General features: G+C 41.9%; 1 protein-coding gene and 1 long non-coding RNA gene across 4 annotated transcripts in view; one reads left to right on the top strand and one right to left on the bottom strand.

Annotated features, from left to right (window-relative positions):
• Positions 1 to 10,791, bottom strand: part of LOC118000848 — a 290,116-nt gene extending 279,325 nt beyond the window's left edge. For both annotated transcript variants that reach the window (XR_004676581.1, XR_004676580.1), the window contains exons 1-2: positions 10,610 to 10,791; positions 2,926 to 3,003 (exon numbers count right to left, since the gene is read on the bottom strand). This is a non-coding gene — a long non-coding RNA (uncharacterized LOC118000848). The remainder of the gene's footprint in view (positions 1 to 2,925; positions 3,004 to 10,609) is intronic.
• Positions 10,792 to 11,495: 704 nt separating this feature from the next.
• TENT5A (terminal nucleotidyltransferase 5A) lies at positions 11,496 to 18,464 on the top strand. 2 transcript variants are annotated; one of them, XM_034990770.1, is made up of 3 exons: positions 11,496 to 11,844; positions 12,018 to 12,582; positions 13,712 to 18,464. In XM_034990770.1, exons 1-3 carry the CDS (start codon positions 11,825 to 11,827, stop codon positions 14,486 to 14,488), a joined length of 1,362 nt encoding a protein of 453 aa, XP_034846661.1. In that variant the 5' UTR covers positions 11,496 to 11,824; the 3' UTR covers positions 14,489 to 18,464. The 2 variants fall into 2 exon arrangements, with proteins under 2 accessions (XP_034846661.1, XP_034846662.1); XM_034990771.1 differs by having other exon boundaries at positions 11,503 to 11,789.
• Positions 18,465 to 18,673: the final 209 nt, after the last annotated feature.

Raw genomic sequence — 18,673 nt, 5'->3', positions numbered from 1 at the left:
GGTTCTTGCATCCAACCCTCAATCACATGATTTAATCACTTCATCTTAGAATAATATACTCAGCTGTTTCCATATCAGCCATTGACTTTCCCAAGGGATAAATAAGGAAGATGTGGCATTAACTAAGGCAACCTTGCCATAAGGTTAAAGGAACATGGACAGCTGATCTACAGCACTTCTGGACCTTCGGAACAAATCCAGTTTCTTCCTGGGTAAAGTTTCTTTGAATTACAATTTATTAAAAACAAAATGAACTGGCTATTTTGGGGCTAGGAGTTATTACCTAAATCCTGATTGAAAATAGTTTGTGAAGTTCTGTAAGAACAGCCTATTCTTTTCTTTCCTTTCTTTCTTTCTCTTTCTTTCTTTCCTTGTTCTTGTTTAAAGTAATATTCCTGAACAATGTAATAGATAAGAACTATAGGAAACCGCTGGGAGTTCAACAGCATTTATGGGATTGTGAGGATGATCCACTGACAGTACAATAACAAGAAAACAGAATTCGGGTGCCTGGGTGGCTCAGTCATTAAGTGTCGGCCTTCAGCTCAGGTCATGGTCCCAGGGTCCTAGGATCAAGCCCTGTATCAGGCTCCCTGCTAGGCGGGAAGCCTGCTTCTCCCTCTCCCACTCCCCCTGCTTATGTTCCCTCTCTTGCTGTGTCTCGCTCTGTCAAATAAATAAATAAAATCTTAAAAAAAAAAAAAAAAAAAAAAGAAAACAGAATTCAACTGGCAAGAAACAGCAGATCCCTGCCTGCAGGGGATGACCAAGTCAGAAATAGAACTGTTTCATGTGTTTGGATAATGTAATCTAACACAGATGCTGGACCAACTTATGCTATAATGATATTATATTTGAAATGTTCTACTTAATTGTAATCAAAGTCCAATTTCCTAGTGCAATTAAATATAGTAAAATATATTGTAGGTATTTATTAGCCAAAATTAATTTAGAGAAAAAAACAAAAAAACAAAGTGGCATCAGCCCCAAATGAAAGCAAGCTGGACTGAAGCCAAAGATGAAAGAAACCATACAGATAGATAAGAAGTCATGGCAAGAGACTTAAAACTGTTTAAGACTACAATGTTCTTCAGTGAGACATCACATTTGTCCATGGACTTTGGGAGAATAACTTATATTTCAATTTTTAAAACTGATTATTTATACCCAGTGCTTTCCACTAAGTGTGCAAAAGTCTTCAATTTTAAATGGGAGAGTATGGTGATATATCTGTGGGCTTGTGAATATTAAATTAAATCCCCTGTATTTCATTTCTGTTATAACTTAACAATTACCAATATGAAATGTCACTGTCAGAGAGAAATAAACTAAAGGAGGACTCTGAATCCTCTACAGTAGATGTATGACCACCATACATCTTAGATTTCTGAAGAACTAAACAGATTTAAAATATACAGTCTCTTTGTTCTCATAAGCATATTAGGATTTTTGATTTGGGACACATAGTCACAATGCTTAAATGTTCTAAAAATAAGAACATAAGTTTTAGTCAAAATATTCATTAGTGTAGAATTTAAGGGGGCACCTGGCTGACTCAGTCAAAAGAATATGTGACTCTTAGTCTCAAGTTCATGAATTCAAGCCCCACGCTGGGAATGGAGCCTACTTAAAAAAAAAAAAAAAAGCAATTTGAGTAAGTAATAACATAACATCCTCATAGAAGTAAATGGTATATTTTTAATTTTGTATCACATGTATGAAGGCATGATTTGAAATCTAAAAAACAGAACAGTGGTGGAAGCTTCTGAAGGATTCCCAGAAGTGTTGAAAAATAAAAGTGAGAAAAGTTAAGTCCCAAATAAAATCCCATTAATCATATGTAGCTGGGGCTTCAAAAAAATGAGTCATCAAATGACCATAAAATTAGTTTCATAATAACATTGAGGATATTTATTAAAACTTTAAAGTTGACCATACTTCAACTGAAAACATCCTCTTAAATAAGGAATTTTTACTACAGACACACAGAACATATTAAGCTATTTAATCTAGATTATTTGCCAGTTGATTTTCAGGTGTCAGTGATCAAATTAAGGATTTACAAAAGGTAGCTTGATAGTGGCTGATAACACTAGTCTGATTCAATAGCCATGCATCTGTATTAATGAGTGGGAAATGAGAAAGGATGAGTAAAAGAACAAATATCTGAGGGAAAATTTAGGGGAGATATAAATACATGTGTACACACATACCCTCACCTCCCAGCACAGCTAGGTTCAAACACTCCCCCTCCCCACCCCTTTTAACTCAGAGCTACGGGGGTGGGTGGTGCACTACATCAGGAAGGTTGCTAAAGGCTTGGGCTACCCATGTTTGAGTGCAGCGTAAAGTGCAGTTTGTAAAGCCTCTGGTTAATTTCATCCACACAGGCATTCAAAATCGAGAATGCAAGTTCCAGAGTAAATGTTTTGATCAAATTGGTCTTTAATTAAATTTAGAAGACAACTGAAATTTCCATTTTGCCCTATTTAAAAACAAAAACTTTAACCAGACATCTGGCTGTTTAAGATCATGTAGATAAAACATCTAAATAATTAGCTTGTTTTTCAATTTTTTAGTCCAAATGTTTGCTATCTTTAGACAGAAAGCAGATTAAGAATTAGTCATGATAACTCAATTTCTTTGATTTATGAAAAAAATGTGACTCTAAATAATGACCTATCCAATATGCAAAGGGTAATTACTTTGGTGTCAGAAATATATTAGTCATCTGTTCATGTGGTCTAGAGTTGTAACATACAAAATAAAACAGATGGCATATACTACATAAACGTAATATTTTAACAAATTTTAAAGTAAAACAGAAGTTATTCCTAATGTTATCTTCTTATGATTATTGATTTTATTTTTCAAATAAGAAATTTAAAATATGGATATACTACTATGAGTATGAAATGGACTCACCTTGCAGGTATTTCCAGTGCTCGGCAGTGTACAAAATGCCTGTGTCACTTTTGAGTATGCTGACCTCCTCAACGAGTCCTGTAACCCACAGAAGGACATTGATGATGTTCAAAGACATGGAAGGAGAAGAGTGGAAGACAACCATACAAGTCACAAGTGCTTGCATGAAGCATTTATTTTTTAACACACAGCAAAGCCATACATTCTTGGTCAGTGTGAGGAAGCTGAGCTACCATTCATACAGAACTCATGTTAAATAGATGCTAGTGGGAAGTGATGGCTAAATTAATGCCAGTGAAGGGCGCCTGGGTGGTTCAATTGGTTAAGGGACTGCCTTCGGCTCAGGTCATGATCCCAGGGTCCTGGGATCGAGTCCCACATCTGGCTCCCAGCTCAGCGGGGAGCCTGCTTCTTCCTCTGACCCTCTCCCCTCTCATGCTGTTTCTCTCTTGCTCACTCTAATAAATAAATAAATAAAATCTTAAAAAATTAATTAATTAATGCCAGTGAAGAAAAAATAAATGTTTTCAGAATTTTAATGGAAACCAGGGATGGTATGGGGGCAAAGACTCTCAGCCACAATATATGTATTTTTTCTCTTTTAATATTCTATCCTGGCTTTCTGCCAAGAAAAGTTAAGAATGTCATTTGCTTTATGCTAAACATTCACTTCATTGAGTAATTACAAATTTCAAAACCTGGACGGCAGTTTTTCTATCGCTCTTTAGAGATATCTTACTTATCTAAACTGTGGCTGCTTAATCATGTGTTAGTCCAAACTCCGTTTTAATCCCTAGTATCCCTGCTGGAGTTGTGGCTTATTAGAAACCAATCTTCTTAGTCAGAAGCTCCCATGTTTCAAATATCAATAACTTTGATAGCTCTTTTTCTCCCCTACACCTTCTCAAGCAATGCCCAATTTATAGCATCCTGAAGCTTTTCTTTTTACTAGGAAATTAAACCTGCATCTCTTTTATCCCACATTGCTAGAATAAGGTCAGGTGTCTTGGTGTCCCCCCACTCCTGCAGAAACTCTGTGGCTAGTTTCACTCATATTTTACTTAAGGAACCCAGGATTTTCAACTCAGAGTTCTATTCCCAGAGTCCAGTTTGTACAGTTTTTTAAAAAACTGTCTTTTAAAAATGTTCATCATTCTAGCCTTCTGCTCAGGTCATAACCCCAGGATCCTGGGATTGAGCCCCTGGCATTAGGCTCCCTGCTCAGCAGAGAGTCTGCTTCTCCCCCTCTGCCCCTCCCGCTACTCATAGCTCTTTCTCTCTCTCTCTCAAATAAATAAGATCTTAAAAAAAAAGAAAACATTTTTGTTTAAGTATTATTTGTTATATTCAGTTTCTCATACTTTCAAAGACAACGTGTATTTTGGTTAGTAATTTCTCCTAAACATCAAGATAACACTAATTATATTATTTAAGTTGTAATTTCCTTCTTTGGCAGCAGAAAATTTTGAAGTAAGGGATGAAGTTAGTACAAAAAGACATTAGAAACATAGTGATGACAGAAATGTCATAAAAAAAAGTTCTCTCAAATGAGGTATTATTCAATCAATGTATGGTTTACCAATATGAGTAAATATACCTTCTAAAGCTGCTACAAACTCATACGGCATACCGTTATAGAATTTCTGATTTTGGCATATCAAAATTGTGCTAGCAAAATGGGTATATACTATTTTTAAATACCTCTAAAATTTCAAAGCTCATATAAAGGAAATCAGCTATCAGTGGAAGGAAAGAAATTAACAATCACAGGGCACCTGGGTGGCTCAGTCGTTAAGCGTCTGCCTTCGGCTCGGGTCATGATCCCAGGGTCCTGGGATCAAGCCCCGCATCGGGCTCCCTGCTCAGCAGGAAGCCTGCTTCTCCCTCTCCCACTCCCCCTGCTTGTGTTCCCTCTCTCGCTGTGTCTCTGTCAAACAAATAAATAAAACCTTTAAAAAAAAATTAATCAACTGTCAGATATATCAACATAGGTACAAGAATTGGCTAAAAAAAATATCAGAATGAGCTGGCTATACTTATAAAAGATGGTCTTTTTTTCTTTTTCCCCCACAAGGTACATGAATATTTTTGACCAAATTCCTTTTAGAAAAGAGAGGTAATTTATTATATTTCCCCCTTGGACCCTTCTCAAAGCTTTACAGGTACCACAAGTAAACATCAACATTTTTTTTCAGAGAAGTTAAACATTCTTCTAGTACAAACTTAAAGAAGGAAATACTCATAATACAAATATTACTTTAGGGAAAATTAGTTTATTTATTCATATTTGGTAGTTTTTGAAAATATATGTGTATTTCTAGTTTACATTTTGCCAAACGAATGCAACTTCTGAATGTCTCTTTTGTTTGGAGTAAGGAAAATGTCTGGTCCATGGACTTACAACACTGAATGAAACGGCAAGCATTTCACCAAGATGTCAAAACAGGAAGAACTTATGGCATAATCAGCACTGATATTAGCACAAGAAAATACTGGCTAATATTTCTAATGAAAAACTATTAAAGGATAATCTATATTAATTGTGATTTTAGGAGTGATGATGTACATCTGCTTACCATATTTGTTGCTTGCATACTGAATTTCCTAAGCTCAATGATCTATGACAGTGAATAAAATTTTTATGAGGTCATAGACTTCAAATAAATATTCTTAAAAATAACACCTTAGGAAATTACATTTACAAGATGTTTAACAGTAGTGATGCTTTTATAAGACATTCACAAGTGTGAATGTAGTCTATAGAAGTGACCCTCTGTGTAGCTAGAGGATGCCTTCAAACTGAACTATTTGTTACTGATCATTTAAATCCATTCACACAGATGTAAGATTAAACAGTGTGGCCAAGAGAGACGTGCTGGCCCATGATTAACAGTAACTGAGTTTAACTTTAACTTTTCCATAACTAGCTACATAAACTTGGCCTTTCTTCTTCTCCAAAATTAGGACTGCAAATTGATCAGAATAATTTTGAAGATAAAATTAAATGTTATACAATAAAAAGGGTTAAAAAGTTTAAAACTACAAAAGTTAACCTGTTGCTTGCTAACAAGTATGCAAGTAATAAAAAGTTGGACTGTTATTCCCAAACTAATGTACAAGTTGTATGGCTTAGGATATTTCTGGCCTTCGATGGGCCCTGAATAAAAAAACATTTATTTCCCTGAAGAAGCATGGGGAAAGTCATTCACAGCACCATTTCCCTGTGAAAACAGGTAATTTAGGTTCCCAAGGGAGTTTTAATTTTGACATGAAGCACTTTGATTAGCTGCTGCTCTAACACTAACCAGACAGCAGGGATATCTCCAGTTTATCCTGCAATGTAGACAGCTGCATGTGCATACTTGGAAAAGGATGGCTGTCTGTCCCTCAGTGACTTCAGGAATCACTGGGCTCTGCCCTAAGGCATTGTATCACAAAAGGGTGAGGGTGGTGGCTCAAATTCTTCACATTGCCACTGTTCTGCCTGGGTTACAAGGTGCTTCCACACGGTCATGCCACCTTTTATGGAAGGATCAAAGAGCAGAAGCAGTGGAAGGTAGAAAAGCCAATGGAGAGAGCGGAGAGGGTTGGTGTGGAAATATCAAGAACAAAACAAGAATATGGGGAGAGACTGGCTAGACTGTTGGGGAACAGAGAAGTAGTAGTCTTAACAGTAGTTTTCCGGGCTTTTCTCTCTCTCCTTCTGGGTATGAGCTTGGAGGAATCATTTCATATTTGTTTGCTTCCTATCTTCTCAAACTATTTTTGAGAAGATAGGAAGCAGACAAGGCAAAATGGGAAAGATATTATCACTGCTACATGAACCTGGGGCAGACTCCACACCTCACACTGTGTTTCAGTGCGGACAGTGTTACTTGTAAGTGCTGTAAGGCTGCCAGCTTGCTTGGTCTCCACTGCCATAGAGAAGGTCACTTGTGATTGGGGAAGACACTCTCATCAGTTCAGTTAGGCCACTGTGCATTCTGGCCTTCAACAGTTGTTTCAGGATAAAACATCTTGGTCCTCAATGTTGTGTCCATTATGAATGTCCAGTACTTGGAAAGAAAGAAGGAGCAGAGTGCAGTTCCTGTTCAGTTTTAAGTCTAAAAGGTAAATGAGTAGACAGGGAGAAGGCAGACTCACAGAACTAGGAGAAGTACACATGTGGGTCTGAAGCAAGGCTCTGCCACTTCTCCCAGTTATTTAACCTTCCTCTCCTGGAAAACAGGTATGCAGTATGTAAAGCTTTGAGATTTGCAGAAAGTTTAAAAGAAAATAATGTATATAAAATACTGAGCACACTACCTGGCACATTTTAACAAACTAAATAATGATAACAATTATTAAAACCAAAATGGATTTTTTTCTTTTTATTTCTTGTTTTCACTAGATTGATCATTACTGTAACCTTTAAATCAAAATCAACTAATAATAAGAGGTTTTTTTCCTCAAAAGTATATGTAAAATTTTCTTTTAAGAATTTCAGATAGAGGGGCACCTGGGTGGCTCAGGTGTTAAGTGTCTGCCTCCAACTCAAGTCATGGTCCCAGGGTCCTGGGATCAAGCCCCACATCGGGCTCCCTGCTCAGCGGGGAGCCTGCTTCTCCCTCTCCCATTCCCCCTGCTTGTGTTCCCTCTCTCAATGTGTCTCTGTCAAATAAATAAAAAATCTTAAAAAAAATAAAAGAATTTCAGATACTCAGCATCATATTGCCATGGATATTTTTTTTCCTTTTGTTTTAAAGATGTATTTGTTTGTTTGAGAGAGGAGGGGGGAAGACAGGCAGAGGAAGAGAGAGACAATCCTCAAGCAGACTCCCCACAGAGCACAGAGCCCAACACAGGGCTCCATCCAGGACCCTGAGATCATGACCTGAGCCGAAATCAAGAGTCAGCCACTTAACTGACTGTGCCACGCAAGTATTCCTTCTTTTTCCTTTTAAATGGAGAAAAGTAAATTATATACTAAATAGGTTCAGAAGCTGAAGACTGGGGGAAAAAAGCAACTCTGAACCTAAATTTAAACTAAGGGTAACTGTGTTGATAGATACCTAGGCTGTGAATATGTTAAGAAAGTATAGATTTTTCTCATTTGCTAATTATTTTGGCTCTCTAGAAAAAAAGTAAATGCTTGCAATTGCAAAATTTACAATTTCATGGAAGGATGAACATTTTTCCCCCAGAATGTAAATCTTATCTCAGTTTGAAGACAGGGAGAAGAGAAACAAAGAACAACAGATGCTTTCATTCAACAGTACATATCAAGTGGCCACTATGAATCAGGCACATATGAATCCAGTCAAAGCATCACCAAGGTACTGCCAAAAGCAAGATATCCCAGATGGCCTAGTGCAAGGGGTAGCAGGGTCTGGATTATGGAGATATGGAAGGTTGCTGTGATGGGGGGAATCCAGTTGGGAAGTGGGAAATGCTTTCATAAAGGTTTAAGGAAGTGTCAGCCACAAAGCCCTGGCATTTTAAGAGGACGGGTCTTGCTCACTGCCACTAGAATTCATCTTTTTCCCAGAGCAGGATCTCATGCATAGCAAGCCTTCCATGTCTGGCCTCATGCTCTACTTCTGCCTCTCAGCGATGACCTCTACTTTTGGGAGAGGCCATGGGAGCAGCCAGGCAGAAGGGGAGAGCTGGTCAGAGAATAGCAGCCTCCGCTTGGGAGAGGGTTCACACCTAGAGAACTGGGCTGCAGTGGCTGTTTTCAATGCAGTGCAAAGTGTGGCTGGGACTTTGTGTCAGAATTACATGGGCAACTTGGTAAAATGCAGATTCCCTTAGCCCCACAGAACAAAATCCTGGACATGCATGAAGTACAGGGGCTCACAGCTCTGAAACTTTTTCCCCCCTTCACGTTTTAGAGGAAGGGTTAAAATAAAGTACAAAACAATCGCAGCAGAGCTAAACCCTTGCTTTTTTTCTGGTGCAGTGTACTTAATATATGATCTACCCCTTTGGCCTCCTTTTTAGAAAGGGCAGAATTCACATCGGCCTCTCCAAGAAACATTTTTAACAGGTCTTTTTTTCTTTTAAATATTTTTGCCATTTATACTTGTCTTGCCTTCCAATGAGAGGATACTTGTAAACTACAGATAATCCTGTTCCTGAAAATGATGGCTAAACAGCAGTCAAATGGGTTGGGTTCAAGGTCTGGCCCCATCTCTTTTTTTTTTTTTTTAAAGATTTTATTTATTTATTTGACAGAGAGAGAGACAGGGAGAGAGGGAACACAAGCAGGGGGAGTGGGAGAGGGAGAAGCAGGCTTCCCACAGAGCAGGGAGCCCGATGCGGGGCTCAATCCCAGGACCCTGGGATCATGACCTGAGCGGAAGGCAGACGCTTAACGACTGAGCCACTCAGGCGCTCGTGGCCCCATCCCTTATTAGCCATGAAACTTGGGCAAGTCTCTTTACCTCTCAGTTTCTCTGTTTCCAAATTCCTCTGACATTAGAACACCTTCTTTTCAAATTGCAGATTAAATGACGTTTTAGGTGTAAAGCCCTGGGAGAGCCCAGAGGTGCTCAAGAAGTTCCTGGAACCCCCCACAAACCTTATCCAAATGCACTACAACCAATCTCATTCCTTATCACGGCAGTTTATAACCTGTAATTCTAATTCTAATTCTCTGTTCCCTTTGTTGATAATGCCTGTCTCCTTCTTACTCAATCAACTATGGAAGTAAAACCCACTTTTTAAGATTCAGTCGAAATCACATCTCTCTTCCGGGCTTGTCTCCCAGTTCCCCTGATCCATTAGCCCCACCATTCGTGTCAGAACCTACTTCTCTCATAATAAAGGTAAGGCTGAACCATAATTATGTACTTGCCTGTTATGCCCACTTAGATGGTGTGAAATGCAGTCATTCTTACACCTCAGCACTTAGCTTGGTGCCTGGCACGTAATAGGTGGTCAAACCATAAATACACACATATGTAATTTTTCTGAATGCCTGGACAGAACGGTAGATTCAGGTTGGACAGGAAGGAATACACGTGCTTTTGGGGGCTGGGGGGTGGGCCTGTGAGAACTGTGTGGTCGTCCTAGCGTCACCCCCACCCCCACCACTGCTAGGCCGGGCACTGAAGGATAATGGCTTCCGTCTAAGGTCCAGTCAGTTTCTTCGCTTTGGGACACGGTTTCGCAGGGCACCGGCAGGGGGCGGCGTTGCCACGCAGCTGGATGCTCCACGGGTAACCGTCCTCTCCCCGCCCCCTACTTGCGCGCCCACTCCTCCCCCCCCACCTCCACCCCCGGCTCCCCGGAAGGCGCGCAGCTTTGGTAACTAGGATGGGGCTCCCTCACTTCCCGCGCGGCGGACTGTTCTTCCTCCCAGGCTGCGCGGCTCGGGCTGTGCAGGGCCCTGGGAGAGTGTCTCCAGCTTTTCCGGCGGGCGTGCTCCCCTTTGCCCCACCTCAGGGGAGTTACTCTGAGACAGTCTGGAGAGAGCAATGTGCGGCCGGAATAGATGGTCGGAAGAAAGAGAGGCGCTTTCCAGCAAACACGGTGGTGCGAGCAGGAGCGTGTGCAGGGGCAACCATTACACTCCTTCCGCACTGCCAAAGTGACTGAAGCTGGGTGGAGAAATTCTAATCTTTTAGACTCGTCCTTTCACGTTTCGTGAAAAACTAGATAATTTCACACTGACATCTGTATTCACTTGAGAAAGGCAAACCTTAGCGTGGGACGAACGCGCTTCGCTTCCTCTGTCCAAGAGAGAACGCGCCGCGGTGCGTCCGGGCTCGCGCAGCAGCTCTTCGCGCGACACAAGGGCCGCACGCCCTCGCGCTGCACTCCAGGCCCGCGTCGCTCTCGGCCATTGGCCGCCCGTCTGCCCAGCCGCCCGACCCGCCGGGGCGTCCGCCCGGTGACGCTCCCTGGCCGACGCCGCGCTCCCGGCCCCCCGGAGCTGCTCGTGCGCACGAGTTGGACGCACGCTCGCGGCCCCGCCCCCGCGTCTCCTCGGGCTCGCCCGGAGCTCCCCGGCATTTCCCGAGGTTTCGAGAATCGAAACACAGCAAGCTCTTCCCCTCCCTCGCGGAGACTTAGATGCATGGACAAGTGGACTCTGTGGTTCACACCAAAACTGGTTTTGTTGCTTAAGAAAACGGTCTAGTTTTATACGGATACGCTGTTTAAACGGGAGGTCTTGAGGAACCCCTTGAGCCCCATTGTTGAGCTATAGCTATAACTACGCGCTGAATCGGGGAGAATCTTACGTTTGGTGACTTTCTGCAGTTGCGCGATTTCAGCCGTGATTCAGTTTTTAGGGCCACTTACGACTCTTGGGGCATTCTAAGTGTCTTTTTGTTGGGGAAAAAGAAAAGAAAGAGGCGTGGGCGCGGAAGACCGTCTCTAAATCAAGTATATGTACAAACACACGCACATATATTAAGTCCACACAAACAGCCACCAGCCTCGCGCTCCACGGAACGCTTGGCCCGCCGCACAGCCCGCAGCGCAGTCGCCTGGGCCCGCGGGGCGGCCGGGGGCGGAGCCCTATGCAGATGAAGAGGGTGTGGCGAGTGCGCGGCGCTTGGGCCCCGGAAGCGCGGAAAGGCCCAGTATAAAAAAAGTACTGAAGACATTTCCCCCGCACAACTGCTAAGGCTCCAGAGACAGTAGCGTGTGTGGTGTCGGCGGCGGCAGCTGGAGCCGTCACCTCCGGGACCACCGCAGCTGAGGCGACAGCGGCGCGGGCGGGGGCGAGGGGCGGGAGTGGCCAGAGCAGGCGGCGGGGTCTGAGAAGGACCAAGTCGCTCGCCGCGGCCGAAAGCGCACTCGCGGCTCCTAGAAGTGTTGCCGCCTCGCGGTTCCTCGCTCGCTGCGCTCCTCGAAGGGGCGGCCGCTTCCAGGTGACACAGACGGGACTCCCGCTTGCGCTTTCCAGATGCATCAGAGATACTTTTGGTGCGGGGATTCTCTGCGGCGCGCGGCTGGGGACAGCGGGGTTCTGGGGAGGGAGAGTCTGAGGAGCCCTCTAGCCTGCGGACGAACCGGGGAGGGGGCGCGCTGTCATCTCTACGGGCCCCTGTTCGCCGCCGCGCGTCCTCACCGCGCTCCTTCCCCCTTTTGGCTTTTAGGACTGACCAGGGCCAGGTGGCGTTCGGAGGGCACTTCATGGCGGAAGGCGAAGGGTATTTTGCCATGGCCGAGGACGAGCTGGCCGGCGGCGCTTACATCCCCCTGGGCGGCGACTTCAGCAGCGGCGACTTTGGTGGCGGCGGCGGCGGCGACTTCGGCGGGCACTGCTTGGACTATTGCGAGAGCCCCACGGCGCACTGCAATGTGCTGAACTGGGAGCAAGTGCAGCGGCTGGACGGCATCCTGAGCGAGACCATCCCGATCCACGGGCGCGGCAACTTCCCCACGCTCGAGCTGCAGCCGAGCCTGATCGTGAAGGTGGTGCGGCGGCGCCTGGCCGAGAAGCGTATCGGCGTCCGCGACGTGCGCCTCAACGGCTCGGCCGCCAGCCACGTTCTGCACCAGGACAGCGGCCTGGGTTACAAGGACCTGGACCTCATCTTCTGCGCCGACCTGCGCGGGGAAGAGGAGTTTCAGACTGTGAAGGACGTCGTGCTGGACTGCCTGTTGGACTTCTTACCCGAAGGGGTGAACAAAGAGAAGATCACACCACTCACGCTCAAGGTAAAGCCACCCGAAGTGGGCTTGGGTCCGCGCCTGGGCCAGGCTGGGGTGCGGCGGGCCGAGGGGCATCCGTTTGATGCCACAGACCTGCGGCCTTGACGGTTTGGGGCGTGCTTCTGTATTTGGTTTTTGATTTTTTTTTTAATGAGTAAGCTAAGGTGCGTGGACGGTGTTGAGTGTTTTAAGTTCGCTTGGTTCTTCAGCGCCACTACTCTTCTGCTTCCTCCTCTGTTCTCCTTTCTCTTCCTTATTTATTTATTTATTTTTTTAACTCTTTGGCTTTCCTTGCTTCAATCTTGTCCAGAGTAGATTCTGATTAAGTGGAAGAATGAAATGATGTAAGTCATTTTTTGAGTCATTTTATGGTCTAGTTTTTGGGGAAAGAGCAGCCTGAAGCAGGCTCCAGTCGATGGGCTTATTATTGTATTGGAAAATGTGATTAGGTTTCTCAGCTGCATGCAGCTGACTCCGTGTCTGAAGGGTATGTGTGGTGCTTCTCCTGGTCGGCTCACGTGTGAAGGATATTGTGGGTACCCCCCCACACACACATACACACACACTTGGCTCATAGCATGTTTTATACAATTAAAATTGTCTGAGGCATCAGCCTCCCAGAATGTCCTAATTTAGTTCATACTTGATTGTAATTGCAGAGTACCCCTGGAGGGACAAGATTCTAATCTCATCAGTTGCCTCAGGGGAAGTGGAACCGGGTGACTAGGGACAAGGGTGAGAGGCTGACCAACTTAACACTGTATGCCCTTCTGTCTTTGGAGTATTGTGTGGATATCGTGTGATCAACATTCTGCCTATAAGACCATTTTCAAAAAATAACATTTCAAAAGTCAGACATGACAACAGAACCTCTTAGTACTGCCATCCATCTGCCAAAAGCCTCAAACTATTACTTCTAGTCTCTTTCCCAGACGGTTAAACCCCTCGTTAAATGTATTTTTTTTTTTTTTCTGTTTTCAGAGGACTGTGTAAGACTGTAGGTAGTGTTTTGCCGAAACTTGACAAAACAAAAGGGAAGGAGCAAAATAATTCTCAACTGTGAAGAAGATGTTTTTATTTATTTATTATTTCTTCTAGGTTTGCTCATCTTCTTGTTTTATCTTTTAAATTGTAGGAAGCTTATGTGCAGAAAATGGTTAAAGTGTGCAATGACTCTGACCGATGGAGTCTTATATCCTTGTCAAACAACAGTGGCAAAAATGTGGAACTGAAATTTGTGGATTCCCTCCGGAGGCAGTTTGAATTTAGTGTAGATTCTTTTCAAATCAAATTAGACTCTCTTCTCCTCTTTTATGAATGTTCAGAGAACCCAATGACTGAAACATTTCACCCCACAATAATTGGTGAGAGCGTCTATGGTGATTTCCACGAAGCCTTTGATCACCTTTGTAACAAGATCATTGCCACCAGGAACCCAGAGGAAATCAGAGGGGGCGGCCTGCTTAAGTACTGCAACCTATTAGTGAGGGGCTTTAGGCCCGCCTCTGATGAGATCAAGACCCTTCAGAGGTATATGTGTTCCAGGTTTTTCATCGACTTCTCAGACATTGGAGAGCAGCAGAGAAAACTGGAGTCCTATTTGCAGAACCACTTCGTGGGATTGGAAGACCGCAAGTATGACTATCTCATGACCCTTCATGGAGTGGTGAATGAGAGTACAGTGTGCCTGATGGGACATGAAAGAAGACAGACTTTAAACCTTATCACAATGCTGGCTATCCGGGTGCTAGCTGACCAAAATGTCATCCCTAATGTGGCTAATGTCACTTGCTATTACCAGCCGGCCCCCTATGTAGCAGATGCCAACTTCAGCAATTACTACATTGCACAGGTCCAGCCAGTATTCACATGCCAGCAACAGACATACTCCACTTGGCTACCCTGCAATTAAGAATCATTTAAAAATGTTCTGTGGGGAAGCCATTTCAGACAGGATAGGGTAAATAAATAAATAAGGCTGAGTGACCCAGCCCCGATTAAAGATATGTTTTGTGCAATGATGATCTGCTCCTAGTTTTAAGCTTGGCAAAGCTTGTGGATCTTTTCATCGGTTTGGGAGCATGATCTCGAAACAACCCTTCTTACCCACCAACCCTCTCACCTGTTCCTCCTACCCAGTTGGATTCTATCCTGAAACAAAAGAGACCTGTCATTAAAAGCAACCAGGTTCTCCTAAAATAACAAGGGAAAAAAATGCTTGATGACAATATGGGTTTGCAGTACTTGCTCCCGTAGCTTTGCCATAGGAAAAAAATATGGAGAGTTTCTTATAAGGTGGAATTTACAAAAGGGAAAACACAGAGGAAAAAAGATCTTACCCCAACCTAATTATCAATTCAAAGTTCAGATAGTAACAATAATGGAAGAAAAGGGACTCCAACGTTGGGATTACTATCTGAGACTTGCAGCAAGTGCTTTCTGTGGAACTATCCTATTAACGCTAACAGAAACAGCTTGCTCCAAATGAACAGTAGTAGGTTGGTGCAGTTCTCATATAACAAACAGCAGAACTTAATGATGACACAATCCATTATTTCCAGCTGTGTGCATAGCTTGCATTTTTAAAATATGAAAATGCAAGCAAAAACAGCTGTAGCAAAGAAAGTATGCTCAAGGACCAAAGATTTAACAGATAAAAATACCCAAGTAGAAGAGATATAGTAGAATATATAAAGAGTTAACTATATTTGTTACACACCAATAAACATCAAAGTGCCTGTTGCCTTCTGAAAATATGAAGTGGAAAAATTTTATGGTTTAATGATTATTTTATTTTATCAGGGACTCAAGAAGAAAATAAAACAACATATAAGCTTGTGAATGGTGGAGGAAATGCCCTATTTTTTCTTGGCAAATACTTGTATAAAGTTAACATTGTTGGTGTGATATTATCATAGGTACATGTGTATGTGTGTGTACATGATGTATATATATATACACATATCTCAAATATGTCTGAGATATGTATATGTATATACAATACATTGACTATGGTCTAGAAAAATGTAGCAAATAGAAAATGTTTAAATACTGTGTGCTTTTATGTTTTCAACAGGATGACATGAGACGTGGGCATATTGCAGTGATGAGTTAAAACCCACATCTAAAAAATTAAAGCAAATGAAGGAGGAAAACAATTAATATATTTGATAGGAGAAGCAGAGATTATACATTTTTAGTGACTTTTTTTTTTTCCTTTTTTTTTTGTGAGCCATAGAATTCTACAAATGGGAGAATATTTGTTTGGCAGAGCACTCTTTTTGTACTGAACTGCCATTTTGACAGTAGGAACCCTTTTAGTTTGTGTAATACTTGCATGCCTCCATGGTGTATAATCCAGTGGATCATGGATCAGTGATAGTCCATTTAAATCCCTGACTGCTAATAAAATTTCTGGTGATTTGAACACTACTTATTAATATTTAAATGAATTTTTTAATGAATGCATTCTGCTTTCCAGGACCACTAGAATTTAGTAAATGTGAAATGACCCTTTTTAAAGAGTATTTGCACAATTGCTTAAAGTTTATATATGAGATATATATTATATATAAAATTTTATAAATTCATGCTAATATGAAACACATTAGATCTGGTTGTCACACTGCATTTAAATATTTAGTACTGTACTTTAAATTCAGTCACTTTGCATTGAATCAGATCCAACTTTATTTCTCTTGCCTAAGAGACCAGTTAAACCTTTGTGAAATGAACTGGCATTACCATTACCACAGCTAATCCTAAAACCATTCCATCTCCCAACTCTTAATTCCTTTGGACACTGGTCTCTGAAAATGCATTTGTTAAAAACAAAACTAACACATGCAAAACTTCCCTTTGTATTGTGAAATAACCACATAATTCCTACCAACTCTAGTGGATGATTGCTTACTATGATGATTCCTCTGAAGAACTTAACCAGATTTTTGTCATCAAGTTCAGGAGGGATTGGGGAAGAAAATTGCATCATCCTTTTGGCAGTGTCATTTGTTTGCTATCTAGGCATCACTCAGATGCTCAGTTGTAGGTTAATCCATCTGAAACTACCTTTTGCACATCTTCCTTTGAAGCCTTAACAGGAACTTGATGGGTTTGCTGTAGCAGCTTCCCTGTGAATTCTATCTGAGCTGTAACAGCTACTGCACTGCCACTCACTGTTTCCTAGGGAACTCTTCTCCCATGTTGGCTCATTCTCCCTCACTCCAGCCCTGGGATTGAAAATTGTGAATTCCCAGGAAATAGTCCATTTGCAGATTAAGCCTGATACTTAACTGTCAGAAGCCAGAACTCCGCCTGCTTACCTGTTTGGAGTTTTCTAAAAGAAAACTAAGGAAACACTTGGGAACATAGGAGCAGATGGTTGATCTGCCTTCTTCCTTCTCATCCTAACTCTTGACAAGTGAGTCGTCCACTATATTAAAAAGAATCTGGAGATCTCTGGCTCTGCCATAGCAACAATCTGCTGTTAATTTATGACACGGATTTTTGTTTGGAGAGGCCTTATTTGAAAATATACTTTTCATTTATTTTCTGAAATATTTATGTTTTTGCTTATTCCAGGGTTGATAATATAGTTGGAAGTGCCAACACCTGGCATTCAAATAGAACAGGCTATGCTCAAGACAACCTTCAGCAGTACTTTAAAACTTATATAATTTATTTCTCTTTTGTATGTACTATAGTCTTGTGCATATGTAGTTGAACAAACAGTGGAATATATGTCTGTCTTTGTGGATGTGTAACCTAAAAGTTTGAATGTCTGGTGAGAGAGAGCCGTGTGTATAGGTCAGAGAAAAGAAGAGCTCTCAACTCCTGATTAGTGCCTGTGATTTGCTTGCTTTTGTGTGTATCTGGCCTAGTGTGCTGTTAACTTTAAAACAGGAAGAAGTTTTATCTTCTGGAGGCTCTTCTCACCTGTCCAGTTTGGCATGTCAGAGAACAATTGACCTGTGACTGTGCCCTTTTAAATAGTTGATAATGCAGTAAATCTGGTTGCCTCAAGAAGTCCTACATTGAGATGGACTTTTCCCTTCTTGAAGTGTGGTCAAGTAGCTGCTCACTTTGGTAGTGGGTGGACTATTTTAATACGGCTCCAAACGATGCAAGGATGGAAGAATATCTGTAAGCCAAGCCATGGAAGAAACGCAAAAAAAAAAAAAAAAAAAGTGAACATGCTATTTTTGCCACCCCTTTCTGTTAGCTTATCGTTGGTTGCTTTACTGTGCATAAAGTTATTTTCAATGCAGTGCTTGTCAAATAAATAATTGTGAACTATTTTGTAAATGAAATGTATTATGTTGAAAGCTGTCAGCAGTTCAAAAATAAGCTTTCCTTGTTGTTTGAGGACAAAACGTGTTAGATGAAACCAAAAAGTAAAAAAAAAAAAAAAAAAATCGTATATAGCACCTATTTGAATATAATCTTTCTTTAAGATTTCTTATAGCATAGCCTTTTCAGTGCCAAGAAAGAATCTCTATGTAATATTTTGTTGTAATAATGGCTTGCTAACAAAATACATGGTAAAAGTACAAAGTTGGAAGATGTCAAGGTAACCTGGCAAAACTTGCTGCAAAGCCTTGCAGAATGGAGGAGGCTCTGCCCGCTGGCTGTCTCTCTCTCCAACCTCTCTACAACCATTGCCTGCTCTGAGATGTCCTACTGCAGCAAGCTGCACCTTGGGTCACTCTTTTGGAATATTTTTACTTTAGACTATGTCACAGGCAGAAAAGGAGTTGATGGAGAATGTACTCTTAAAAACTGACATGTTTGAATCAGTGCTAGAGGGAACAGATTGTGAATTTTGTTTACAGCATCCAATATTTGGATTTTTTTTTCTTGTAAATAAAAAGAAGTTATTTTTTTCTATTGATTTGTGTCTTTTATCTTCAGTGTCTGTTCTGGCTAAAGACTGTGTCCTCTGAATCCCAGCTCGAGTCCACGAGAAAAGACAAGGCAATATTTGGAAAAATGTTTGCAGATTTTTTATTACAGTACAATACACTGAAATACTCAGCTTTCAGCCAGCCTATCTCTCACTAGCTCAATTAGCTCCAAAAGAGTCTAGCTAATGGGTGCC

Source organism: Mirounga leonina, unplaced genomic scaffold, assembly GCF_011800145.1.
Source record: "Mirounga leonina isolate KUSES-001 unplaced genomic scaffold, KU_Mleo_1.0 Mir_53, whole genome shotgun sequence".
Lineage (NCBI taxonomy): Eukaryota > Metazoa > Chordata > Mammalia > Carnivora > Phocidae > Mirounga > Mirounga leonina.
Note: the sequence above shows the minus strand (reverse complement) of the source record. Positions and strands in the feature narration are given on the sequence as shown.

Coding starts and splice junctions, on each gene's coding strand:
- TENT5A (XM_034990770.1), top strand. CDS start 11,825: ATGCATCAGAGATACTTTTG. Junction 11,845..12,017: donor ATGCATCAGAGATACTTTTG/GTGCGGGGATTC, acceptor TTTGGCTTTTAG/GACTGACCAGGGCCAGGTGG. Junction 12,583..13,711: donor TCACACCACTCACGCTCAAG/GTAAAGCCACCC, acceptor TTTAAATTGTAG/GAAGCTTATGTGCAGAAAAT.